This window comes from Myotis davidii, unplaced genomic scaffold, assembly GCF_000327345.1.
Source record: "Myotis davidii unplaced genomic scaffold, ASM32734v1 scaffold77, whole genome shotgun sequence".
NCBI lineage: Eukaryota > Metazoa > Chordata > Mammalia > Chiroptera > Vespertilionidae > Myotis > Myotis davidii.
The window spans coordinates 5,847,670-5,875,012 of record NW_006289713.1 but is presented as its reverse complement, the minus strand read 5'-3'; the positions used below and the strand labels follow the sequence as shown (position 1 = coordinate 5,875,012).

The following is a 27,343-nucleotide window of genomic DNA, read 5'->3' as shown; positions in this document are numbered from 1 at the left end:
AAACCCCACGTTCAGTACCTCCTGCTGCTGGCTTGAAATTGGCCATGGCGGGAGTATTCATACCAGGGCAATTGGCAAACACTACAAATAAGGGCAGGTTAAACAAAGTTTATTTTTGAGCCTTGGTTGTTACACATTTAACAACACCCCCCCCGCCCCCCCGATTCCAGCCCTCAAGAAGCACATAGTCTGGCTGGCGAGGTAAACAGTGTGAACGGATGCAGTGCAGGCTGGTGAGTTCCAGGGCACCAGGGGCCAGTTCACTCAGCGAAGACTGAGCCCTGGAAGGAGACAGAGCTCCATGGCAGCTGTGGATCTGAGCTGGGTCATTGGCATCAGCATGAATTACCACCCACATCTGTACCGATGGTTCCTGGCCGTTTGGTCAACATTAGTGCCGTAGACCTGATTCGTGACATCTCAGCACCTGCTTCCCCGGAAGGTGGGGAAGGTGGCCATGGCTCACGGCATGTGCTGAATAAAGTGTGTTTTAAATTTAGGGGAGGTTCTCTCCTCTGTCTCACCAGCGTTAGACATTTAATTGAATTTTTAAAAGTTAGATTTTGGCCCTGGCCTGTTTGGCTCAGTGGATAGAGTGTCAGCCTGTGGACTGAAGGGTGCTGGGTTCGATTCCAGTCAAGGGCATGTACCTTGGTTGCAGGCTCAATCCCCGGCCCCAGTTTGGGGCATGTGCGTGCTCAGGAGGCAACCAGTTGACATGTATCCCTGACATGGATGTTTCTCTCTGTCTCTTCCCTTCCTTTCCTCTCTCCGTAAAAATCAATGGAAAAATATCCTTGGGTGAGGATTAACAGCAACAAAAAAAGTTAGATTTCCTCTCAAGGCAGAGGTGGGCTCTGAAATAATGTGTGGATGTTTGGTGGGGCTCTGAAATAATGTGCTGCATTCTGCATTATTACTAGTAATGTCAGCCTTCTAAGAATCCCTTCAAACAGTGCCATCTGTGGGGCATTTAGCATCACCACCACCATCATCATCATCATCATCATCATCATCATCATCACTAACACTGTTAGTTGTACAGTACATAACTAACATGGTCATGCTTATCTCTCCTTCGTTCCTCACTCCACAGCTCATCCCTGGACCCTAACCTGCCCCTCCCCCAGCCCGGGCCAGGCAGATTAATCCCTGCTCATCGGTGAAGATTCAGCTGAAGAGTCACTGCCTCCCCGAAACCTCCTGGAGCTTAATCACGCTATAGACCTGCTGGTCTTGTTTGCCAAAGTCTGACAAGTCCTGCAGTTCCCCTCTACCGTATAGATGCAGAGAAGCTACGTGCCACGTCCAAGGTCACACAGCTGGTGAGGGGCAGTGTCAGACATTAAACCCAGGTCTCTGGTCCCCGAGAGCCCACGCTTCAGGCTGTAATGAAGAAGCCAACACCATGTGTATTGTTTATGCGGCTCTTCTGATCTCGGGAGGAGGAGGAGAGCCACACATTCATTCCATAAATATTTATTGAACACCAGCTTGGCAGGCATTGGTGATTCAGCTGTGAATGAGCCAACAGGTCTGCAGGCGTGATTAAGCGGTGACCCCGGGGTTGAGTCTGAGGTGAGGAGCAGGATTAATCTGCCTAGCCTGGGCTGGCGGAGAGGGCCTGTTGGGGTCACAGGATGAGCTGCGGGAACAGCATGTGCAAAAGCAGAGAGCTTGGCACAGACTCGGTCCTAAGATTCATCTTTCTGGCAGACTCTCCTAAACACAGGCAAAGGCTGCCGGGCAAGATGACGCATCGAACTTCAACCGTGTTCCTTTTCTCGCTTCTGAGGGTTGAATATGATGGTGGCATCACCCAGGAGGTGACCATCAAGGAGACCCTTTCCTAGACTGGGCACACGCAGATCTGTGACCCCTACGCGCCCATAGAGCCTTGGCCAGGCGCGAGGGGCGTCGCGCTGTGGGAAGCTCCCCAAGCTTTCAGAAAGCTCCATTTGAGTCTTGGTTCCACTTGCTCCACAACCTCCCAAACACCGGGTAGTGTCTCCTGGGCTGAGTTGTGTTTTCTGTAAAACGGGGTTGAAAACAGCAGAGATCAAAGCCCTTGAGCGCTCCGGGCCATGCTGCAGGGATCTGCCTCCTGTGTCCTCCGTCACCAGGCTTGGGTCTCCCTGCCGAGCCCGGGGTTTGGAAGCCTTGTTGGTCCCTCCCCGCCTCTCGGTAGCCTGATGTCTGGGATGTTCCCATGAGACCTTGGTGTCCTTATCATATCTGTGGTCTGCTTAATCATGCCTGCACACCTGCCGGCTGGCTTTTGCAACTTTGGCGAAAAAGAACAAGAGAGCATTTCCGGAGAGCATTTCTGCCGTGTCTTGGAGCCTTCCACGGCAGATGTTTCCAGGGGTGGCCTGAGGCCAGGGGTGTCAAAAGGCTGAAGAGGGTTTCTCTAGAAAATGCCTTTGGAGGGGCCTGCCCCCCACGCCACTTTGGCACCCCTAGGAGAGTTGGAGGCACAGAAGAGTGTGGGCCGGGCTGTCCGGGTACCAGAGTTCGAGCTCCTCCAGGAAGTGAGGAAAACAGCTGGGAGCTCAGCAGGTGGAAAGCGCTCTACAGAAGGTTTGCATCAATGCCTGGGGTCAGAGGTCAGCTGGCCACATTTGAGTCAGAGGCTGGTCAGCAGATGGAGGTTGGCAGGGTTTCAAGCCCAATAAGAGGGGCATGTTTTGGTGAAATGTCACCATGACGTGAAGGTTTCAGTCCCCTGGGGGTGACACATTGGTGCCTTCTCATCAGCAGAGCCACCCTCTGCCCCAGGGCCCACTGCCTCAGCTCCGCTGAGCCTAGCAGTCTTCCAGGAGGCAGAGGAGGGCGAAGAGGATTGCAGAGGAAATAGGGTTGGTGGGACCCCACCCCTGCCTGGGTGGTGATAGGAAATCCACGGAGTGGCAGTAAGAAAGGGTTTTGAGGTCAGATGGAGCTTCGTTCCAACCCAGGTTTTCCGCTGGGTAGGTGTATGACCTCAGATGGATTCCTTAAACACCAGAGGCCTCAGTCTCCTCATCTCTAAAATGGGATAGTGGAACCAAACCTCTGGGACGTTGGGAGGCGAATTGAGAAATGCAGCAATTGGCACACAGTAGGTCTCCCTCTTAAGCCCCCTGCCAGCCTCCCTGGGGGGAGCGTGTACTTGTCATTGGAAAGCTCCAGGCAGCCTTGGACAATGTGTATGTCTCATTTGTAAAAAGCTTTTTATTAAAAAAATGGTAAAAGGGACTGAAATGCTTGGCCCGAAGTTCTGATTGAGCTGTCTGGGCAGTGGAAGCTGAATGGCTAGAACAGGCCAAGGTGCTGGCGTTGCCGGTGAAGTGGGCTGGCTGTCACTGCAGGTTCCAGCTGGGCCCTTGCCCTGCCCCTCATTTGCCTCTGTGTTCCCGCCGTGCCTCCTTCCATAGCGTGCCCAGCAGGTATTTGGAACACGAACCTGTTCATCCATTTGTCTGATGCTCAGATCAGTTTGGTGGGGCTACTGTAACCAAGGACCCCGACTGGGAGTTAAAGAACAGACTTCTATTTTCTCACAGTTCGAGAGTCTGCAAGTCTGAGATCAAGGTGTCAGAGGGCTGCTCCTCCTGGACCTCTCTCCCTGGCTTGCAGACGGCCACCTTCTGCCTGTGCTCTCACACGGTCTTCCCTCTGTGTGTGTCTGTGCCCTAACCTCCTCTTCTTATAAGGACACCCATAGAATTGGATCAGGGCCCACCCTGATGACCTCATTTAACTTCACCGCATCTTTAAAGGCCCGATCTCCAAATACAGTCACATTTGGAGTTGCTGGGGGTTGGGGCTTCCACATAGGAAGTTATGAGAGACACAACCCAGCCCAGAACCGTGTGCTCGCTCCTCTGTGCCAGCACCAGGCTGGGCTCTGGGCCTGCAGACAGACATGCGGGAGACGCCAGCCCTCCTATCGCTTAAGTCATCAGAGTCCCCCTGCTGCCCAAATTTAGCAGGAGCATCGAGATCCAGGCTTTGTCCCTCTCCAACATGGACCCCCAGGCACCCTGAGCCTCAGTCAGGCCCAACCTCTTTCCAGCCCACCAGTAAGTAGACTGGACATGCTGCCCAGCATGGTGCCACGGATGGTGGGACCCAGGGCAAGTCTGGCCTTCCCAGGCCAGCGACTGGCGCAGAGAGGAGAAGGCTTGAAGAAATCGTTTCACTTTTGCTTTCTTCCACTGGGAATGTTCCAGGAAACTCCCTGGTTCTCCCAACTCTAAAACCCCACCTGAGGCTTTATCAGTTCCCGTTGGAACCTTCGAGGGAAGGTGGCTTGTTGACTCTGGAATAAGGTTGCACTTGTGCAGGGGAACATGCCAGAAGGACGCATGTGGGACCCTCAGTGGTTTCACTGCCCTTTCACGCACCAGCGTTTTGCTTTGTTTTAAAGTAGACGAGTCCGCAGGGCGCGTTCGCCACGCAGGCCCGGCCGTGGAGGATGCCTGCTTTGCTTACAGCTTCCCAGTTCCTGCCGCCTCAGCCTGTCCGCCTCAAGGGAGCAGCGGTGCGCACTTCCATATTCGCTTGAGATTTTAAAGTAGAAATAACATATTAAAGGTAAAGATGAAGTCCCTCACATTCTCCTTCCCAGCTCCATCTTACCCCGGAGTCCACCGCCACCATGAACTTTTTCTGATTCAGTCCTGGTTTTATCATACAAACACACACACACACATTCATACACAGACATGTACACAATACAAACATACAGGTGTGTGTATGTAATATATACACATAAATATTGGTGTGTACATGCCCCCGTATATCCAAAAATATACAAAATATGGTTTATGTTTTAAAATTTACATAAATGGTACCATGAGCATGATATCCTACAACTTGCTTTTTTCAGCCCAGCATGATTTTGAGTTTTATTTAATGCTGACACTCACATAGCTCTAGCTCATTCCTTTTACCTGCTGTATGCTGTCCTACCCATGGCCACCCCAGGATTTATTTACTGATTGGCCCCACTGTTAGCCGTTTGAGTTGTGCCCATTGGCAGTTTAAACCAAGCCCAGAATTGAGTCTGTGAGCCCCAGGAGAGTTATATAAGCAGCTCCTGTTTCCCGTCTTGGCGTGCCCCGCCCCCCCAGCTCTTTAGCGTAGAGTAAAGCAAATGAGTGTTGTTGTGATGCCAGAGTGGACGCCTCGTGATGTCAGTCCTCACTGTCCCTTCGTCTCAAGTCTTGGTCCAGCGTCAGTGTGTTTTGGCATCGCCTTCGGTCTGGCCTTCTGCAGCTGGGAAATGCTCTTATTTGGTGGGGTGACTAACCTGGGAGAGCCATCAGGGACCCCGAGGGGCTCTGCATTACGGGCTGAGTCCCAGTGGGGTGCGTGAGCGCACAGAAGTCCTTCCCGCGGTTCCCGGGCTCTGCCCCAGAGGGAACTCCGCAGGAGGGGGGCCACATGTGGCTCATGCCAGAGAGAGCCCGGCCTCCCCTCTGGATGGTGGTTATTTTTATCTGAAGCTCGGGCTCCGTCAGGACCTTGGAGAGTTTCCAGGGTCCACGATGAGAACTGCGTCTTTCCCAGAGCAACTGGCCTCTGCTCTGCCTCCTGGGATTCCCGGTTCTACTGTCCAGGCTCCAGGCTCGGCTCCTCCCCTCCCTGCCCCGGTCTGTGTCTTGCCCCTGAGGGTGTCCTCCTCTGGCTGCCATCTTTTGGTCCCGGCCAGCGCGGCTGCTGAGCACCTGGTTGTCGCTAATGAGCCTCGTTGAGAGGATCAAGCCTCTCGGGTTCCGAGTGGGTCAGCACCGAGGCACAGCATCAGCCTTCCCACCCAGGAGCCTTGCCCTCCCGCTCCCTGTGACGTCCTCAGTCAGCCTGTCCCACCAGATGGGGGCTGTGGCTTTCCGCACCTATCTCCCCAGCTGGACTGGGAGCCCCTGGAGGCCAGGGACAGTGTCCTCTTCATCTTCATGCCCCAGGGTCTAGGTGCTCAATGAAGGTCACCAGGTGATGACGGCTCTCCCTCGGGAGAGAGCAGAGGTAGAGAGAGACGTAGATGAACACACTCACTCAAGCCCTGCCTTGTCTTTCGGACCAGGCGACAGCCAGGAGGAGGGTCACAGTTTGTGTCCCTTTAGTGGCGGGGAGACCTCTGGCCTCCAGGGAGAGAGGAGCCAGGGCAGCATGAGCGAATATCCTGGACCCTCAGAGTCACCACACCTGGCGTGTGCATCTGCAAGTCTCAGCATCTGCACTTACCGGTGCAGCAGCCCTGGGCTCGTGGGGTCACCACCCGAGGCCTCAGCTTCCTCACCTGTAAAATGGGAGTGAAGACAGACGACCTGATGGATTGTCCTGGGATTGGAAACGATGTGAATGAAGCGACCTGTCCATGTAGGTGCTCGGGAGGAGTTTTTAGAAAGAGCAAAAGGCACAGAGGAAATTCCCCTAATGAGACTGGACCTTGGGGTTTTAAAGCTGGTAGGTGTATTCGAAGACTGAGACAGCTCTTCCCATGACGAGTGCCAGGGAAGAAAGGTTAGGAAGAGGATTAGCTGGGAAAGGACTTGTAGCCCAGAGGCAAGGAAGGACCAAGACCCTGGATGGGTAGTAAAAGTGAGAGAGCGTTCTTTCCTGCAGTCGGCACTGTGGCTCCCTGAGAGGGGCGATGTGACCCCACAGCCCCGCAGCCCTGACACCAGCCCTGACACGTGTCAGAGTTAGGGTTCCAGGAACGCGCTTTGGGAAGTGCAGCTCTGATAAGGTGCTGCGAAGGCTGGGGAGTCCCCGCCGCCCTCTTCTGTCCCCTCGCGTTGCTGTTGGTTTTGTCAACTTACAGTTGGTTACCATCCTGACGTGTGCGTCGGGTACTGATTACCCTCGTGAACCACTGACCTAGCAGCCGAAAGGGTAATGCCTGGCAGTGTCTGGGGTAGACCATGTGCTCGGTTGTTGAGCAGGTTTTCCAGGCAGGGTCGGGGGTGAGAGTGGGGTACACAGCCCCCCCGCCCCGGAGGTCCTCCCTCTTTCCTCTGTCACTTCCTCTGAGGATCACGTTGACAGGTGACTTGCTGCTCCACAGAGCAGGCAGCTGGGCCCCTGGCTGGGGCTGGGTGACATGTTGGAGTGTTGGCAGCGGTGTGGGTGGTGCCGGTGGAAGGGCCGTGATAGGAGGAGCCTCTGCAAGGCGGGTCTTGGGGTGCCTGTTCACCACATCTGGCAAACTGAGTCCTACTGCATGGGGACCAGGAGCCTTGGTTCAGGGCAACTCCCTTGGCGATGTGAATGACCTTCTCAATCTCCACTGGGAGCAGGAGATAGAACTCAATCCAGTCATAGACCCACCTGAGTCCTGAATGAGTAGAATCGCTGACTCGCAATGAGAAAAGATGGGGCAGGAGAACTTGGGTCCGGGAGAGGTTGTGCCAGGATGTCCTATGTGGAGTCCGGGCAGCTGGCCTTGCTGGACACCCTCCACGCGAATCCCAGCTCCGCCATTTCCTGTCGGTGGGACTTGGGTGATTTCGCTTTTGTGAGCCTCAGTTTCCACATCTGCAAAGTGGGGCGAATACTGTCTACTCCAATCCCTGCTCAAGCCAAGACCTTAGCTGGTTTAGTCCTGACCGACCGCCTCCCGCTGCCCTCTGCTTCCTTTCAGAGCGCGAGCACCCAGCTCTGCCCAGGAGCCCAGGCCACCCGCCACCCCAGTTCCGGCTGCAGGAGAGGAGCCATGAGCCACGTCCTGAACAGCCTCGTCCCCTTGGGGCTGGTGCTGCTGGTCTGCGGAGCCCAAGGCCTTTTCCTGCCCAACGTCACGCGCTTAGAGAAGCTGCTCAGCAGGTACCGGCAGGACGAGCCGCACTCGCGGGCCCGCAGGGCCATCCCCAGGTCGGACCAGGAGGAGATCCTCATGCTGCACAACAAGCTGCGGGGCCAGGTGCACCCCCCGGCCTCCAACATGGAGCACATGGTGAGTCCGCACGCCGGGCCCGGAGCCCCTGCTTTGTCCCCATCACGGTGGTGGGACACGCGTGGGGTCCGGGCAGCAGAGGGTCCCCTGCCTTTTTCTTGATGCCCCGCCAAGCAGCACCCGTGAGCAGAGGCCGCCCCGTCACCAGCTCCTCTGCCACCTCCCTGAGCTCAGCCCACGCGCTGCCCTGAGGCTCCCGGAAGGTGGAGTGCGTGGGCCTCGGGGCTGGGCTGCCACCTCCTAGCTGTGTGGCCTGGACACCAGCCAGCCTGAGCCTCAGTTTCCACTGTGAGCATCCTGTGCTGCCATGGTTCCTGTGACAACTGAGCGCAGACCTCACACCTGGGCTGTGTGTTACTGTGGTTACTGTGGCAGCTTGGTCTTCCTCCGGCACCTTCTCTGTCTGAGCGGTGTGGCCGAGTCTGTGAGATAAGGTGTCTTTTGGGAAGGAGAAGGGAGAGAAGGGACAGGGTGGGGAGTCCCCTCTGAATCTGGAGAAGCCCCACACTTAGGAGCAGAAGGGGCAGCCCATTCTCCCAGGTCCACATTTCTTCCCCTCTCCCCCGTGCCTTCACTCACCCCATTCCATTCTGTCTCCCATTCCCCCGCCCTGGGAAAGAGGTGTGGTTATTTTGCCCATTTAATAGATTAGGAAACTGAGGCTCAAGGTCACACAGCTGGCAGTGACAGAGCCAGATTCGAAGCCGAGTCCCGCTGACTCCAGGACCTGTGTTCTCAGCCACCAGTCTGTATCCAAGGCGCTTCCCACCCCGTCTTCCCATCCTGCTCCTGTCTCGCCTTGATTAGGGGGACAGTCTCAGCCCTGGGGCGTTCACTGCCCGCCTTGCCCTCATCCGGCTCGTTCTGAGTCCTGCCCTCATGTTCCGCTTCCTAAATCTTCACTTTTCTCCTGCTCAGGAGCCTCTAGGGCCCCCTGTGCCCAGGACGGAGCCCCAATGCTTCCTGCTTGGCGTCCCAGGCTTCTCTCGGGAGCCCTGTCTGCCTCGATGACTTGTTCCCCTCCCTCCCCTGTGGCCAGAGAGGTCTTCCGGGCGTCCTCTGAGGATGCTGGTGGGGACAGCTGCCCCTCCCGCCCCGAGAACACTTTGCCGTCACCACTTTCCCTGCCCAACTCCTCTGCAGCCCCACCCTCTGCCACACCCTCTTCCCCTGGACTCAGCGGTCGCTTTCATGTTGCCTTGTGCCCTGACCTGGTAGCGCTCATGTCGGGGACCATCCCACGTGCCTGTGCGCCTGTGAGCCCCTCACTGTCCTTGTATGAACCCACACTGGGTGGCCTATCACCAGCGTAGGGCAGATGAACAGGTCACCCGTCTGGGCAGAGCTCTGCGAGCAAGTCTTCGGGAATTCGTTATGAAACATTCCTTTTTTTCCCTTAGGAAAATCATCCAGGCATTTATTCCAAAGGGGCTGTGCTAATTTTAGGAGGAAGAACGGGCTCCCTTTCAAAACGCGTGGGGCAGCGTGTGCAGACTTTCTTAAGGTCAAAGCTGTAGGAAGTTAGGATAGATTTCTTTGGGGCTTTGGAAACAGACTCCTCCCCACCCTTTCCTCGACCTGTGGGTTTGACCTTGGTCCCCCTGGGGGAAGGACGTGCTGCACCTCTCTCTGGACAGGTCACCCAGTGCTCTTCCCACCCCAAGGCCCCGAGTGGTGCCCACAGGGGGTGGTATTTCCCTCAGCCCGAAGCTTGGGGAGCTCCAAGCCCCGGGGTCCCGGCTGCCTCCCACCTCTGTTGGCACAGGCTGGGTTTCTGCTGGTCTTTTCCTGGCGGCACTGAGCTTGTCTAGTGGTCGTATGGAAGACTGGAGCCAGAGAAGGAGCTGAGACAGGCAGCAGGCAAGGCCGGGCCCCCTGGACCGCCTGCAGCGAGCCTGCCACCCTTTCCTCTTTGTCAACGTCGTGACAGTTCAGGATTGGAGTTGGGATCTGGGTCCGTAGGTCTCAGTAGCCTGCCTGTCAGGGAAACTGAGCCTTCGGAGGCGTGGTTGGGAACGCCTTGTGCAGGGGCCATCTGGGAGGGAAGGCAGTCAAGGCTCAGCCCCTCCACCCGGCATCTGAGGCCCGGTGCTGCCCATCTGCTCCTGTTTCCACCCGACAGGCAGCACCGATTGAGAAAGTGTCTTGAACACGTCGCTTCCTGCTCAGCCTGCCCGCCGAGGCTTCAGGCCACAGGCCTTTGAATTAGCCTCAGCACTGAAGGGCGAGTGTTAACGTTCCAAAGGGTTAAGATACATATTTTGAGGATTTATGAGTTGAACAGGCTCTGAAGCCAGCCTGCCTGGGTCTAGGCAGCTGCCACGTGCCCGCTGTGTGACTCTGGGCAGGCTACTTGGCCTCTCTGTGTTTATCTCTCCTCACGGCACAATGGTGACAATAAAAGTATCTTTCTCGTAGGGTTGTTTGGAGGAGCCAACGAGGCAATGCCTGATAAGTACTAAATAAATGTTAACTATACTTTTGCTATTATTATTTTAGGAACTGTTATTCATTGAGTAGAGTGGGACCAGCACTTGGTGACAGCATGCAGATAGGATGACACCCCTCGGAAGGCAGATAAGGCTGGGTTGTTAAAGTTCCAACTCCCTGACTGTGTGACCTTAGACAAGTAAATTAACTACCCTTAGCATCCAGCTTTAATTTGTCTGCAATAACGGAAAAATAAGACAGACCTCAAGGGCCCTGGTGACAATTAAAAATGAAAATGGTGCTAATGCTGTGGCAAGTGGCAGGTGCTCAGATGATGGCAGCTCCAGAGTACAGGGCCCAGCGCTGCTCGTCACACAGTAGGCGCCTGAGGAAGTAAAGGCGGCACTGAGTACTGAGGCCACATTGCATCCCACCCGAGGCTTGATGCCCGCTCTCAGTCAGCCGCCCCCACCTATTCCAGCAGGTACTGCTATCCCATTTAGAGGCAGGGACACAAAGGCACAGAGAGGTGAAGCCACTTGCCCAAAGTCACACGGCCAACAAGGGCCTGTGTCATACCCAGCTTCACCTGACACAAATGCTCTCACCAATGCATCTCACTGCCCTATTCTTCCTCGAGCCGTCCCTTTGAGGGGTAAAGAATGTCCACCTACGCCTTCCTTCGGAGGGACACGGACTAGTTGGAGGGCAAGTGCTCATCTGGGGAAGCATAGACTGAGTGGGAGGTGGGGCCAGGAGGGCAGGTGGGGACTGGAGGAGGTCCGCGAGGGCTGGCGTGAGCTGGGGAAGTGAGCTTCATTGTGTGTGCATTCACCCACGCATGCATGCATTCATCCCCTTACGCATGCCTTATTCTGGGTGATAGTCGAGACGCTAACACTGCGTGGAAAGGACACTGGTCAATGGTGTCAGTTGTCAGCAGCTCACCACACAGCCAGCTCTGCATAGGAACACTGTGTGTGTGTTGTTGTTGCTTTAATCCTCACCTGAGGATATGAGAGAGGGAGAGGGAGATGTGAGAGAGAAACATGGATCGGTTGCCTCCCATATGTGCTCCGACCCAGGATTGAATCCACAACTGAGATGTGTGTGTCCCGACCAGTGATGCTCCAACCACCTGAGCTCCCCGGTCAGGGCTGGGGAGCAGTGTTCTGAGATCCTACTGTGTGGCCAGCATGGCTGGAGCCGAGAGGAGGGTGGGAGGCGAGGGTGAGAGGATGGGGATGCTCAGTCTCAAGTGGAGGGAGGGCAGATCTGGGTCCCCGTGGCTGTGTCCTGCTGCGGGCCAGACATCAGGCCTGCGTGTCTCCAGCCAGAATGTCAAAAGCCTTAACCCCCCAGAGGTCCCGCCTGGCCAGTCCTCTTTGCCTAACTCGATCTTTGCCCTTCCTGCTCCCCTCCCCTCGGAGCTGCAGGAAATGCTATGGACTTAGACCAACGGCAAGCAGGGTTCACATCGCTCTTGAGCCGTGCACAGAATAAATACTGAGCTTCTGAGTAGCCTGTGACCCTCAGGTGGGATCGGCGCCCGCCCAGGCTCTGCCCTGCCTCTCTGGACTGGGAAGGGCCTCAGCTGGCCACCCCAGAGGGGTCTAGTGCATGTGCCAGCTGCCCTCATGCCCAATGCCCACCTCTCCCCTGCTTGGAGACAAACGAGTCACTGACTTGGTGCAGGTGGTCTATGGGGGCTGACCCATGAGTCCAGGAGACAGGAGGGAGGAAGTCCAACTTCAGAGTGCACTCCGGGGGTCCCGGTGCAGGTGGGATCTGCCCGGATCTGCTGAGTGAAGGGAGCAGTAGGCAGCTCGCCCTCCTGAAGGCGGGAGGTGGGTGCGTTTATCCACAGGCCTGTCCCCATTGGCTGAGGGTGGTCCCGGGAGGGTTGACTCTCCCACCCCACCCCCCACTCCACCCCATTCAGGCTTTGCTTGGACATGGGAGAGAGATCCCAGGCAGAAGCAGCACAGGGCTTGGTGGCACTGAAGGCGGAGTGCTGTCGGCGAGGGCTGGATCTGAGGGTACCCAGAATGTCCAGGGCAGCTCAATGGGAGGGGGTCATGGGCGTGAAGCGGGTCCCCAGGTGCTCTGCCCTAGGGCAGGACTTGCCCCTGAGGTGAGGAGTCTTGGTGGTCTTGGCTGGAAGGGGCAGCCGGACAGGAGGAGAGGGAAGCGCAGCCTCGTGACACTCCATCCTGGGGCCTCGCAGTTGGTTAAGCAGCCCCTGTTCCTGGACGGCCCGGGCGCTCTGCCCAGACAGCCTTTCAGTGGGCACCTACTGTGCGCCAGGGGCTGGGGCTACGCGGAGCTCGGCCCTGCCTGCCCGTGAGCTGGAGCGTCTGCCCAGGGACTGGGAGGGGGCGTCGCAGCAGCTGGCTCGCAGCGGGCTCGGAGGGCCGCTGGGCATCTGCTCCTCCACAGAAGAGAAATGACCCGCTTGCTTTGTTTTCTGTTCTTCCCTGGGGAGTCACGTGTGTTCCGGGGCCAGCTGGGAGGCAGGGCGGCTGCGGAGCCTGTCTGCAGAACCTTTGGCCCAGGCCCCTGCCCCAGCCCCCTCGGTTTAGGTTGGGCCATGATGCCAGAGGGGAGCAGGGCTGGGCAAGTTGAAGGCATTTCTTGATACTTAAAAAAAAAAAAGGTAACATGTACATGACATAGAATTTACCATCTTAGCCATTTTTAAGTGTTCAGTTCAGCACCGTTGTACAACCATCACCACCATCCCTCTGTGGGACATATTCATCCCCCATTTCACAGGTGAGGAGACCGAGGTCCCCGCAGGTTAGAGGTGGAGCAGGAGCTCGGAGGGCAGCCGTGGCTCAGGCTTCTCCGAGTCTGTGGCTGACCTGCCACTCCCATTGCTGAGTGAGGGACTCAGTGGAGATATGCATGCAACCAGTGACTGGGACCAGAACCGGCCGTGGGTTCCCCCAGAGCGTCGGCGGGAGGCGTCACGGCAGCGTGGGACCTCACACCCACCCCTGACTCTGACGGTGCCATCTCTCCTCCCCCTGCAGACCTGGGATGAAGACCTGGCGCGGTCGGCGGCGGCGTGGGCCCACGAGTGCATCTGGGAGCACGGGCCCACCAGTCTGCTGGTGGCCATCGGGCAGAACCTGGCCGTCCACTGGGGCAGGTAAGAGCCGCGGGGCCCCCTTCCTGGTGAACTGGTCGTTATCACATGTAGCCCCCATGACCCCCCACTAGGAGAGCGAGAGACCACCCGTGTCATTTACGGCTGGGGGAACGGAGGCTGTGCCCGGGAACATGTCCGAGTAATTGGCAACATGGATGTGAGCCTGATTGCTGACAAGGGACGCCGGCCAAGGGACTCAGGGTTTCCAGAGCGTGGACTTCCCGACCCATCTCCTTGGATGGGCTTTCAGGGCAGTTGCCGCTGGCCAGGACGGGGCTGGCTGGGAAGCTGGGAAGCTGGGAATGTTCGCCCCTTTAGTGGCGGGTCAGTACCGTCTCCTCTGCCCCAGCACGTCTGGGTCCTGCTCACTCTTTAAGGCCCAGCCAGGTTCCACCTCGTGGGCAGGCGTCCCTCACTGTCCCCCTTGTCCGGCCATGGAGGGGATCGTTCACACTGCGGAACCCCCAAGGCCTCCTGGGCTGGCAGTGCCTTGCCCTTGGGAGGCACTTGCAGTGGTCAGTGGAATGTCATTCCCTGGCCTTCCCCAAAGTCAACTGGGCCACATACGCAGGCACACAGCCCGGCTGAAAGGCCCCTCCAGGCTGGGCTGGTTTCATCAGAGAAAGTGGAGAAAATGCCTTTTGACCAAATAAGACTTACGGAGCCACAGTCAGAGGCTGTGCCAAGGCCTCTGAATCCGACCCAGGGAGGCCAGGGTCCCGGGTCCACTTTCATTTTGTCCTAATCATCGAAAAGTCGGACCGGACTTGAACTCTCCCCTCAAAATACAGGTCAGGCTTTGCTTCACTTTGCCCCAGACGCCTCTCAGCTCCCGGAGTTCCGGAGTTCAACTTGGCCACGAGCCCCTCGCTGTCCTTGAGGGCAGCTCCCTCTCAGGACGGACCTGGGCAGGTGTCACCCTGGACCTGGAGAGACATGACTTCCTGGAAGCAGATCCCCGGGGCACTCTCTCCTCGGGTGGGTTCTGCTTTCCATACAGTCAGTCCCCGATGGCACCGGACGGGACGTCTGCAGGGGAAGAAATCCATCATCCCGCCGCCTGCTGCAGCTCCTTTCATTCTCCGGGCGCCCGTGTAGCCTTTGGCTGTCGGCCGGCATATTTCTGCGCAGTTGTAACTGCGGCCAGGACAGCTTTTAATTCATTTTTTCCCCCTTCTCCTACAATACCAAACAATTTCCCTACTACATAGCCGTCATGGTTAGCGTCTCGCAAAGGCTGCCCGTGGGCTATCGAGGAGACAGGCCTAATTTAGCCCTCCCATTCCCGTGGCTCGCTTGTGTTGTTGTTGTTGGCTGGTTTGAATTGCTTTATTAGGATAACTCTGAGGAGTGGCTGGGCGGGCCAAGGACACCAAGGTCTCCCCTTCTGGTAAATGCTACTAGCTTGCGTTCCTAAAGAGCGCCTCCTTCGCAAGCCCCCCCGACCCCGCCTGGCTGGGCTCTGGGGACCAACGGGTGGTGGGTGTCCCTTCGCTCTGCCGCTCGGTGGCTGTGTTCCTTCCCCGGCCGCTCCAGGAACGCAGGCCGTTCCCCGGCCACGGCCCTGACCACGGCCGCCCACTCTGGGCTCCGACAGTAATTGTTACAAGACCGCTAACTGCCCATCTCACCGCAGCGCTCTCAGAAATGGCCAGGCCCCGCGCCTCCTTTCTCTTTTATTGAAACCGCTTTGTTTACACTCGCTGGCGACGGCGACCTGGGATTTGCATCCAGTTTATTTTCTTTCCTAAGAAAATAACCGGTGTCAGCCTGGCGGAGGGGGCCCAGCGAGGGGCAGTGGCCACCAACGATGATGACCCCGGGCCCTCCTTATTGTGGCCGAGGAGGCTCCGTCAGAAATCCTAAATAGGAAGTTTTCAAGAGGGTCTGTGCACTGACTGCAGAGCTCTATGCCACAGGCTCTGGCCCGAATGAGTTTCCTACCTTGCATTTGAGTCCCTGGGTCCCCCAGGCAGCTGAGCAACAATGACCATCCATTGGCGGGTGGTGGGGGCCATCTGCCTGGCCCCCTGTAGCTAGCTGCTTCCCAGCTTCCAGACCCTTCCCGGCCACAGGGGGTGTCCCATCTGTGCAGCACCTGTTTAAATATTTACTCAGTATTTTTTTTCTACATTGACTTTAAATGTCTTAAATCAAGTTTTGTCTTAAGCAAAATATAGGGGTCATGGACTGCATATATTTTCCCAAATGTACATGAAAATGCGTATATAATTATGAAATGACTCACTGGGAGCCAGGTAAAGGTTTCCTGGACACTCAGGCAGCATGTGGGCCACTGAGGGACACCCCGGGGACGCCCAGGCAAGCCCCTAGCTGATTTGGGTTGTAAGCATTTCTAACAGGTGCTGGGCAGGACTGGGGGCTATTGTCCCTGAAGGAGCCCTTCCCCCAGTCGACCCCTGGGTGGTGGTGGCCAGCAGCCGTCTCCATGGTCGGGTGTGTGGTGGCCGGAACATAACCAGCTGATCTGTCCCTGCAGGTATCGCTCTCCCGGGTTCCACGTGCAGTCCTGGTATGACGAGGTGAAGGACTACACCTACCCCTACCCCCACGAGTGCAACCCCTGGTGCCCCGAGCGGTGCTCGGGGGCCATGTGCACCCACTACACACAGGTAACACTGAGGGGTGGCCTGGCCTCAGCCCACCGTCCCCCATCGCTCACCGGGCCCTGCAGGGTTGTTGCCCAGTCGGAAAACCGCCACCGTCATCGCCTTAACTTTTTCCTGCAATTTGATGCTATTCAAAGTGTTGCTGGTGGACTGATAAGCTCACAGGTCGAGCCCCGAGACCGAGCACGAGACGCTTCTATGGCACTTTTACACACTGGGGCATTTCCTTGTGTGTGGTTTGTTTTTCAGTTTCTGGTTTGGTTTATTTTAGATCTTCAGTGGGTTGGGGGGAATCTGGCCCTTCATCCCTTCACCACAGACCCTCTAACCAGCACCCGGTGATCCAGGCCAGACTGTGTGCCCTGGCGTGCCTGGCCCCTGAGTTCTGACGCAGGGCTGTGGTCTTTTCAGATAGTGTGGGCCACCACCAACAGGGTCGGCTGCGCGGTGCACACCTGCCCGAGGATGAACGTCTGGGGAGACCTCTGGGAGAACGCCGTCTACCTCGTCTGCAACTACTCTCCGAAGTAAGAACGAGTCGGCATGGTTCTGCGGGTTGGAATGCTTTCGCCAGCTGCGGGGGGCCCAACTGAAACTGTCTCCTCAGAGTTTCACACTAGAGGCCCGGTGCATGAATTCATGCTGGGGGGGGGGTCATCTAGCCGGCCTATCCCAACTGGGGCCTAATGGGCCGAGCGGGCCGGGAGGAGGGGACTCGGGAGGTTGGTGGGCCAGCCCCATCCCTGATCAGGGTGGGGGTGCCGATCAGGGGCAGGGATGACTAGGGGGAGGGGCTCGGGCAGTTGGCCTCCTGGTCGAACTCCTGGTCAAACTCCCGGTTGAGGGGACAATTTGCATATTAGCCTTTTATTATATAGGAGCATCTGGGTTAGCTTAACAGATCAGCAGTGTCAGCCAGCACTCAGGCTCCTTTTGTCCTCCTGCTGTACTATCCTCTCCTCGTGGACCCCTGGCTGCAAAGCACTGGGCATCACATCTTCCCGAGCAGAAGGAAGGAGAATGGTAGAAAAGAGCTCTCTCCTTGGGCCTTTCTCACCCCGGCCCACTTTCTCCCTTGTCATTGGCTAGCACTAGACCAATTGCAGATCGCTCCAATTGGCTTTGACCAACGGAATTGCCCCATTTGACTGCACAAGCCTCCTCTGGGACTATCTGCACAAACCAGAAGCAAGAATAGCTGTTGCCTGGGCAGCCAGCGGGGTCTGCCACAGCAATATTAGTATTATTTTTTTCTCTGAAAATATGCAGCAGATAGCACTCTATGACACAGGTATTCCCGTTAGATGGGGTTTTTGCATCTTTCTATTTCCCCCTCTCAGAAGGGACCACATCGAGTCTTGATGTCACAGCCCCTCTTCCTCCTCACGCAGCCTGATGGCATTTATCCCTTGACTCATTTCACCTCCATTGCTCATCAGGCAAACATGTGCTTGTTCTCGGGGAATTCCTCGCCCAGCTCCTGGCCTGCGGTTTGCACGCTGGCGGCCATCCTAGCACCATGCCCTGCACATTGTGGGCCTTGAGGTGTATTTGCTCAGTGACTGAATGAAATGGGAATGACTTCATTTATTTGGTTTGGGTCCGGAGTGGCCATGGGTGAGATGAAGGGGGAATTGCTGAGGTTGGGAGGAAAAGAGAACTCTCCATCAACCATCTGGCACGCCTGTGGTGGCCGTGTCTCAGCAGCCCACAGGGATAAGGGGGATTATGTCATTGATGGGGAGGGACGAAACCCATGGAAGAGTAATAAACTGTCCACGGTGGTGGAATTCCTGGCAGAGGGGCAGGTGGGGAGTGAGGAATAATTTGATTTGACTCTTTATATGAGGAATACACTAGAAGACCCTATCAAAAATCCAACCCTTCTCTTCTTTAGCTCCCACTCCTTTTCTTGAAAAAGGAATAATCCAGGAGGGTAAAATACACTAATCTTTTTAAAAAACATATTTTATTAATTTCAGAGAGGAAAGAAGAGGGAGAGAGAGATAGAAACATCAATGATGAGAGAGAATCATTGATCAGCTGCCTCCTCCACACCCCACACTGGGGATCGAGCCCACACCCGGGCATGTGCCCTGACCAGCAATCAAACCATGACCTCCTGGTACATATAGGTCAATGCTCAACCACTGAGCCATGCCAGCTGGGCTTAAAGACACTAATCTTAAGTAGGCAGCTTGATAAATTTTCGCACCTACAAACATGTATTTGTCTGCTCGGGCACCCAGAAACTGGGCGCTTAAATAATAAACATTTACTTCTCACGGTTCTAGAGGCTGGAAGTCCCAGCTCAAGGGTCAGCAGGGCCAATTTCTAGCGAGGACTCTTCCTGGCTTGTAAATGGCATTTCCTTGTGTCCTCACGTGATATTTCCTGGTGCATACACTGGGAAACAGAGAGAGAGAGAGAGAGAGAGAGAGCCAGGTGTCTTATAAAGTTACCAATCCCATCCAGGACCCCACCCTTATGACCACATTTAACCTTTATTTCATCCTTAGAAGTCCCACCTCCACTTAGAGCCACAAGGGGGGTTAGGGTCTCAGCTTGTGCATTTATGGACACACACAATTCAGTTCATACCTATGTAACTACCACCAGGTCAAAACAGAGAATGTTTCCAGCACCGCAGGATGCCCCCCAACCTGAGTGGCCCCATTCTGACCTCTCTTTCCATCTGCCAGTCTGTCTCATATGAATGGACCTGACAAATAAGCCCTCACGAACCCAACATCCTCCTCCCAGGACCACTTCTGTGAGGTCTGTCTATGGTACCGTGTGTTCAATGGGCCGTTCTCCGATGGCTGTGTGCTATTATTCCATGGCTTCTCCTTCAGCGGGCAGAGCCCCTGGCCTTGCAGCGGGCAGAGGCTGAGAGGGTGGGCCCAGGGTCAGTGTCTGGGCTCAGATCCTTTTGGGCAGGGGTGGGGAGTGAAGGGTCTTGTACCTTCACGACCTCGTGCATTGGAGAGGACACTTACTTTACAGGGCTGTTGGAAGAGTAAAGCGGTTGTCCATGGCCAGGGCGTTGGTGCAGAGCCTGGCGCCCAGCCAGCCCTCCGTACACGCTCACTTGAGCATTGTTCCTCCTGGACATCAGAGGTGTGGCTCGTCCTCGAGGAAATCCGGAACCCTCAATCACCTGGCGTCTTAGCCGGGGGAGGGATGAGCCACTGGGGGTCCAGATAGTCTGAAGAAACTTACTGAGTCTAACCCAGCAACAGGACAGGCTCTGGGGCCCTCTCGGTCTGCCTGGCAGGGGGCCGTTTGGGGAATCCTTCCAAAGGCCCCCACGAGTCCCTAGCCAGCCTGCGTGTCCAGAGCAGCGGTGGCCAGCTGAGGGGGCTCTGACATGGTGAGGACGCTACCATTCGTCACCCGGGTGTGTGGGGGTTGAAGCGATGAGCGTGTAATGGGCCCCCGCCCTCCGTCCCCAGCCTGATGCCCACACAGCCCTGGGTGATGCCATCCGCTATTTTGAGCTGCCGGAGGTTAAACAGAGAGTGTGTTTTTGCAGTTTGTCTTCTGGCCATCACCCGCAGGGCCCTCCCTGGCCTCCCTGGAAAGCTGTCAGGAACATCACCTGGACACGCTTGTTGGCCTAGGAAGTGCTCAGAGCGTGTGGCCTTCACCTGAGCCGGCCTGGCTCTGAGGTGTCCATACAGTCACTCACCTGTCGCCCCCTCCCCCCTCCATTACAGAGCAAATGGGCTCAGGGCTGGGGAAAGTGGGGGTCACCAGCTGGCAGGGTTGGGGTCCGAACTAGGGCACCTGCTCTTCACCACTCAGCTGGAGGAGGTAGGGGCCCAGCCTGGCCTAGCAGCAGGCCCGAATCCCTTTCCTGGGAGAACGAATGGATGACTGGGCGACCACGTAGGAAGTTTCTAGAACAAATTACAGAGCCTGGTCCCCGGTCACTCACAGCTCCAGTTTGTGCTGCCAAAGACTTAGATGCTATGAGAAGGATTTGGGAATTCCACTCACCACCTGCTCCCTGGCCCCCGGAGAAATCTCACCGAGTGGCCTCCAGGCTGTGATGTTCCTCCTGCCCCAGGAACTTCCGAGGGAGATGGACGGTGCCTGGGCTGCTTAGAGGGACCTTGGTCTCAGCCCTAAGAGCCGAGTGTGGTCAGAGGCTCTGAGCCCCACAGCCTGGGTTCCCATCTCGCTGTGTGGCCTCAGCCAAGTCGCTGAGCCTCTCTGAGCCTCAGTTCCTTCCTGTGTCAAAGGATTGGATTCCAGCATGTCCCTCTGGGGTGCTGGAAGGATGGGTGACCTGGTTGGGTGTGTGGCCCACACACTCACTCATTTGAAAATGTTTGAAAAGAGGGGTCCTGGCAGCTTTCTGGGACAAAGGTGCTGGGGCTGGGTGGGGTGGATAGTGTTCAGAGTTGTGTGAAGGGAGCACCAGCGGTGCCTGTGGGGCCAGCGGGTGTTGGCACACACACTAAGGTCAGGGAGGGGACATGTCGCTCTCAGCTGGGGTTCTTCTAGAATTCTTTAGACTCTGTGCTCAGAGGGGCCCCAGCAGCTCCTCTTTCCCCTTACATGGCAACCACTGTCCTCCTCCCACTCTGTGTTCAGCCCTGAGTGGGGTCAGGAAAGGGGTGACCGGGACCCTTGAGTGGCGGCCCCTCCTGACTGTTTCTGTCTGTCCTCAGGGGGAACTGGATTGGAGAGGCCCCGTACAAAACCGGCCGGCCCTGCTCCCAGTGCCCGCCCAGCTACGGAGGTGGCTGCAAGAACAACTTGTGTTACCGAGGTAGGAAATGACTTCAAAACCGTGAGTCACAGAACAGCTCATGCAAAGCACAAACCCTGAGACGGGAACAATGGAGCCCAAGGTGCCCCCTCCCCAGCCCTGTTGCAGCCGCCCTCAGCACCCCCACCTCCCTCCCTCCTTCCTCCTCCTTGTGCACAAGAAGACTCGGGGTTCAGTCCCCCGGTTCCCTGGGGACCCATGGCTGCCCTGGATGTGCCCCCAGTGAGCATCCCATGGCCAGATTCTGAGCTGGACTTGCACGCAGCACCCCCTCAGACAGGTCCCTGTCCTTGTTTGTTGGTGCTTATAGTTCGATATGAGACAGACAACAAACAAGGAATTAAAAGCAAACAGCTGGACTGTGGTGTTCCTGGGAGCACCTGGCTAGGCAGGGCTGTCCCTCAGGGTATCCTTCCCGTCCGTGTCCCACACCTGCCGCCCCCTCCCAGGCAAACCTGGGCTCTCTTAGGCTGGGCAGGTTCCAGCCCCCACCCCACGTGTTTGTTGCCGCCACTCAGAATGTTTCCACTCACCCCGCTGCTGTAAACAATGCACGGTTTTCGTGCCTAAAGCATTGCTCACAATTGGGAATATTTCCTCAGGCTCCGTCCCAGGAGAGGCATAGCTGGGCCAAAGGGCCTCTCCGTGTTTTTACGGTTAAGATGAGTTTTTTCATGTGGCTCCATCCACCGGCCTCGTGATGGCTCAGAGGGGCTTGGCAGGGGGGCTGGGTACGCAGCGAGAGCCACCCTCTGTGCCAGGCCCTCCCTCACGGAGGGGTCATGGGGTCAGTTCTGTGGGCTCTGGGGTGAACACACTGGTGGCTAGTGGGGGGCCCCAGACCCTCTCAGGGGCCCAGGTTCATTGCTGATTCTGCCCGTTGGGGGAGGAGGAGGGGACAGGAGAAGCAACAAACCAGGTTTGCGGCTGGTGTTCCAACCAGGCGATCCCTCTACCCATCAGCAAATGGGTGTGATTACACCATCTTCCGTAATACATCTCAGGCACCAGTGAGAACTCATGCATTTGGTATAAATGCATTGAGCACCTGTTGTGTGCCAGGAAGCTGCTGGGTGGTATCAGTGGGGATCACTATGGCGACCAGACAGTCAGGGACCTGCCCTCATGAAACTGAGGTCCAGGGGGTCATGGCCATGAGGAGTGATTCTCGTCTTCCAGGGGAAGTAACTGTTTGCCGGGAGCTTCGAGCAGGAACATCGGCTGTTGGCTAATGGGGTCGGGGAGGGCTTCCCCGAGCAGGTGTCCTTAAGGAAGAAGACGTAGCCTAGTAATGAGAGAAGTGAAAGGCGTTTCCGACAGGGGAACAGCATGTGCGAGGGCCTGGAGGCATGAGGCAGCATGGTCTTGAGTTTACTCTTGTGTATGGTGTAAGTTGGTGGTCTAGTTTCACTTTTTTTGCACGTATCTGTCCAATTTTCCCAACACCATTTATTGAATAGACTATCTTTACCTCATTGTATGTTCTTGCCTCCTGTGTCAAATATTAATTGACTATAAAGGTGTGGGTTTATTTCTGGGCTCTCTATTCTGTTCCATTGATCTACCCGTAAGCGTTTGCTAAATGGAATTTCTCCCGCTTCTCGTGTCCTCTCAGGCCATCCTCTTCTCTGTCTCCACATGCCTGTCTTTGGTGAACTGTTCCCTGATCCGCCCCCTCTGCTCCCTGGATTTGTGAGCCAAGCATGGGTTTTAGAGGCTGGCAACCTGCTCTGAGAATACCAACCCCACCCATCCCAGTGGTGGGGCCCTGGGCAGGTGGTCTCTCTGAGCCTCAGTCTTCCTGTCTGAAAAGAGGGTTGTGGTGTCAACCCTGGGGGCCTGGAGGACTAGGAGAAGAATGCAGGCTGAGGGCAACAGGCAGGCATGTCAGGTCCCGTCTCCACGGTCCTATTCAGGCAGGCCCTGGGACTGTGCTTATAGTTTGATATAAAACAGACAACAAACAAGGAATTAAAAACAAACAGCTAGACTGTGATGCTGGTTCACGCACCAAATGAAGCCTCCAGCACCCAGTCACCCACAGGGGTTGAGTCTCCATCAGATTTGGGGGTTGTAAGGAAGGATGCCCATTGGGGCTCCTCCTGAGTCCCCCACGGTGAGGGGCTCGGTGTGCACGCGGCCCAGAGCTGTCTGGATTCAGGTGGAGCAGGGTCGTGTTTACCGCCGCAGGCTGTGTGGACTCAGGCGTACCACGTGCCTTCTTGGAGCCTCAGTTTTCCCATCTGTAACAGTGACAGTAAAGTCCTGTTAAATTTCAGCCAAAGCAAAGCAGAGAGTTGCTATTCGCATTTGCTGAGTGGCCTTCTCAAAGGTGAACTGATGCACAGTTCATCTCTGTGGGTGGGGGACCCCATTGTACCTTTACAGCATGCACCCCGCCCCCCTCGGATACCTGTGGACTAGAGTTGGAAACCCCTGCCTCCTGTTCTCCCACAATTAAAGCAATGAGAAGGATGTGAGTTGCTAGCGCAACAACCTGCACATAGTCCCTGCTTTATAAACACTGGTGGTTAGCTCCTTGAAGAAGTGGGAGGTATGACTGTACTTATGCCTGCACGGTGTCCTTCATCCCCTGGTGAGGAATATTGGTCCTCTCCCAGCCTGGGGGTCTCATCCTTCTTTGGAACCTGACAGATGCCTCCTCCTCCTTAGAAACACAGCTCTGGTGTCACACCTCCTCCAGGGAGCCTTCCCTGACTACACAGACTGGCAGTGCACCTGCCTTCCTGCTCTTACTCCAGCCAGACTCTCCCTGAACCTTGACCACCTGTAGTTACAACTGCTGGTTCACACCAGTGCCTCCGGGGGCACGGAGCGGGCGTGTTCTTCACGTCACCTCACTTCAGTACCCGCATCCCCAAGAGAGCCAACTTCTAAGAACAAATATAGACAACGATGCCTTAGATGCTGGTTCACCCACCCAGTGAAGCCCCTGTACTTGTTTCTTTATTTCTGCTGGAAAATCGCCAGCTTCACTTCAGGTGTGCCAGTTTTCGTAGCTAACCAAGCAAGTCTCCTGTCAAGTGACTGCCCTGCATAAGCTACTTATGGAGCGTGCACGGCAGGGCCTGGCCTATAATGGAGATGGAGCAGGGATAAGGACAGGCCTGAAGAGAGGTTTGTGCCCTCTCGCCTTGCCAGGTGTGGTGAAAGGGGTGTGGGCTTAAGGGAAAGGCAGTTTGACTCTCAGCTCTGTGAGCTTGGGCAGGTCCCTTAGCCTCTCTGAGCCTTGGTTTCTCTGTCTGTGGAATGAGTCTCATCACGTCTGTTGGGGCAGCGAGAGGATGCTGTGAGGACACACTGGAAAAGGCCCGCGCTCAGGAAACATTAGCTGTGAGCGCTGTTATCACTCATAGACCGCGGTGGGCATCTGCAGAATGATGTAAGCAATGCTGTGTGCCCCGAGACCCCAGGTCTGGGATGGACAGTGCGCACAGTAACCTGGCCGTGAACTTGGGCATGGAATTTCCCCAGGCCTGCGTGGGTCCACACAGGGGATCTTAATTAGGATGTGCTCAAATAGAGCCGGTCTTCTGGGCAAGCGTTCCACTTTTCATGTGTGTGTCTGAGGGCGAGGACTGTCTGCCCATTTTCTTAAATAGTGAGCCCTCAAATGCTTTAGACTGCCTTACCAAACTATATTCGGCTGAATAAAGCCACGATTATGTGGTATAAAAACCCTAAAGGCCAGTGGAAGAAAACCCGGTTATTCTAGAGACAGCTCTGGCTTTCAGTGAAGGGCAAACCTGAGTAGCTACATTGACGGGAAGGCAGACCAGAGACAGTCGATCATGCCAAATGGCGTTGTAAACCTGGTGTCTTCATAAAGATTTCACCTAATAGCTCTTGGCTACAAATGGTACTTTCAGAATTCCCTTCCTAAATGTTTTTAAATGTCACTGGGAATATATTTTTTTCAAAGGAATCCAGAGACAGAATTCTTTGGGGGGCGGGGCGGAGGGGGTTAATGATCTTTCATTCAGCAAATTTTATTGAGCAACTACTATGTGCTGGGAGCTGAGTATCCAGAGGGCTGTGAAACAGGTTAGCTGTAGGCCTCAGGGAGCTCACAGCGGTAGGAAAGCAGGTGGTAGTGAAGTCACGGCTGTGAGCTAGCTGCCCAGAAGCAGCACTGGATGATCCCTGAGGGACCGGACTTGGGGCTCAAGATCACAGTTCACCTCCCAGCTTAAATCCCGTCCATTCTCTCAGGACTGGGTTCGCCTGAGGTGGAGGTTGAACAAAGGGGAATTGGCAGTGAAACAGAAGCAAAGAATTCCAGCCTCGAATAGTATTGGAGAACCACTCATCTGCCCTTCATTCGATGTCTGCCCTTTGGAGAACAGAGGCCATTGCCCTTACGGAGAAGTGGTAACAAGGCTGAGGGATTGACGGGACTTGAATATTATTAATCCAGTGACACAAAGAGGTCTACGCGGGTGCTTCATTCCTCCTCCTTGAAGTCCTTCTTACCCAAACACATTTCTGTCGATTCTTTCATGGAGGGAGAGCAGGAGGCAAGCCTGGGCCACAGACATCCGAGGGGGACAGGGGCGCATGCGGTGAAGGTGCCACGGTCCCCCAGCAGAGATGTGCAGCAGTTGATCTTTGAGGAGGCCATTCAGGCAAACGCAAATAGCAAACCTCTGCTTTGCTTTGGCTGAAATTTACGGTTTGGAAACCTGATGACAGGGTCTGGCCAGCAGTGAATAGTTATCTTTTGTGATGAAGACTAGAAGATACATAAACTGATGTTTATAAGAAATACAGTCTGTTTGGTTAATCAGAATGTCTTAATATACGGTTGTCATGATCATTGTGGAGAAATAATAATGTTTGGGTGGGGAAAAGATTGGGACCCAATGAACTCACTTTTTTAAAAGAACAAGAATCGGATCTCTGGCTCATTCTACATGATGGGTGCAATGTCACTGGGTAGCCACACCTCAGTGCAGGAAAGGAGTTGAGTTCTGTTAAGTGATCTTGGGGCAGAGAAGGGAGCAGGATGTGCTGGAGATGAGGGGGAGTGGGCCCAAGGCCTTTGACACGAGTCTTCGTGCACCTTAATGGGTGTACAAACGAGGAAGGCTCTTCTCCCAGGGCCTCAGAGGGGAGGCAGCTATGGTGTGGGGTCAGAGGATGTACTTCCTTGGGCAAATGGTGCAGGAGGAGGCAGGACAGGAAACCATGATGATAATCCAGGTGTGGAGCTGGGCCTCTCACCCTGCGCAGCCCCTGGGGCCAGAGCAGACACAGTGAGCAGGGCCTGTCCATCTCACTTGCTGAGAATGAGATGGAGAATTCCACCTGGCTAGGTCTGTTCTGAAATGTAACTTTCTCTTTGCCACTGAAATGATTCTTTGTCAAACTAAACCTCAAACAAGTTTAGGTTCCAAGTGTTGTTTTTTTTGCAAAGTGCATTTTTGTTGAATCTCAGCATTTATTTTTTTTCCTTGCATCTTCACTACGAAGAAGGGACTTACGTCCAAAAACCTGAAACAGACGAGATGAACGAGGTGGAGACAGCGCCCGTGACTGAAGGGAAACACGACTGGGTTCAGCCGAGGGTGGTCAGACCCAAGAAAACGTCCACCGTGAGCTACATGAGTGAGTCATGCTCCCTCTCTGCCCTGGGCGCCCTCGAGCCGCCTCTGAAGGGGCCCTTTGCTTGGGGGTGGGGGGGGAGGGGAGCTGATGGGTTCAGAGGCTCCAAGTCCACAAGCAGCAGGAGCACTCAATGTGCTCATCCATCAAATGGGGCAATAATACGAGGTGCTATGAGGAATGTCGGCAGTGCTGTGGGCCCTGGTGTCAGCGGGGATCTCCCTGCACTTGAGATCATCAAGTTGCCTCAGACAGCCCTTGGGGCGGGAAGTTAGATGTTTCCCCCAGACTTCTGGAAGTCCCAGAACGCTCCCATGCGCACCTCTGTCGCCCTTCCCCCTCCCCTGGTTCCCAGCACACCTCCCCTCACAGGGCTCTTCTCCTTTCGCTGCTCTCTGCCCAGCTGGAGCTCAGTGCTTTGGCTCCCCTGACACTGCCGTGGGGCGCCTTTCCTGGAGGTCAGGGCTCTGGCTCCCCTGACACTGCCGCGGGGTGCCTTTCCTGGAGGCCGGGGCTCTGGAGGACACTTTCTTACAGACACAGCAATGGGCCTGGGCAGTCTGCCCCTGGCCTGTTTCTCTCTGATCCTCCCCTAGACCGTGAACAGCGTCAACTGGACTCACCCTGCGCAGGGCCCACCTCGTGCCCATCTTGCTCAGAAACCATCCCCTCTTTTTCAACTACTCTCTTCCCCTCCCCTGACAGCCACTCTATCCTCTTGGGCTTCAAGTGCCTTTTCCCAGACTTGCTGCTTGTTTAGCCATCCTTAGCTTTTGACCAGG

The 27,343-nt window shown here is 55.7% G+C and overlaps 1 protein-coding gene across 1 annotated transcript in view; it reads left to right on the top strand.

Moving 5' to 3' along the window:
- Positions 1 to 27,343, top strand: part of CRISPLD2 (cysteine rich secretory protein LCCL domain containing 2) — a 64,503-nt gene that overhangs the window by 9,019 nt on the left and 28,141 nt on the right. The window contains exons 2-7 of the mRNA XM_006762235.2: positions 7,631 to 7,942; positions 13,408 to 13,526; positions 16,027 to 16,159; positions 16,568 to 16,683; positions 20,836 to 20,936; positions 26,430 to 26,564. Of these exons, the coding sequence (XP_006762298.1) occupies positions 7,703 to 7,942; positions 13,408 to 13,526; positions 16,027 to 16,159; positions 16,568 to 16,683; positions 20,836 to 20,936; positions 26,430 to 26,564 (844 nt within the window). The 5' untranslated portion in view covers positions 7,631 to 7,702. The remainder of the gene's footprint in view (positions 1 to 7,630; positions 7,943 to 13,407; positions 13,527 to 16,026; positions 16,160 to 16,567; positions 16,684 to 20,835; positions 20,937 to 26,429; positions 26,565 to 27,343) is intronic.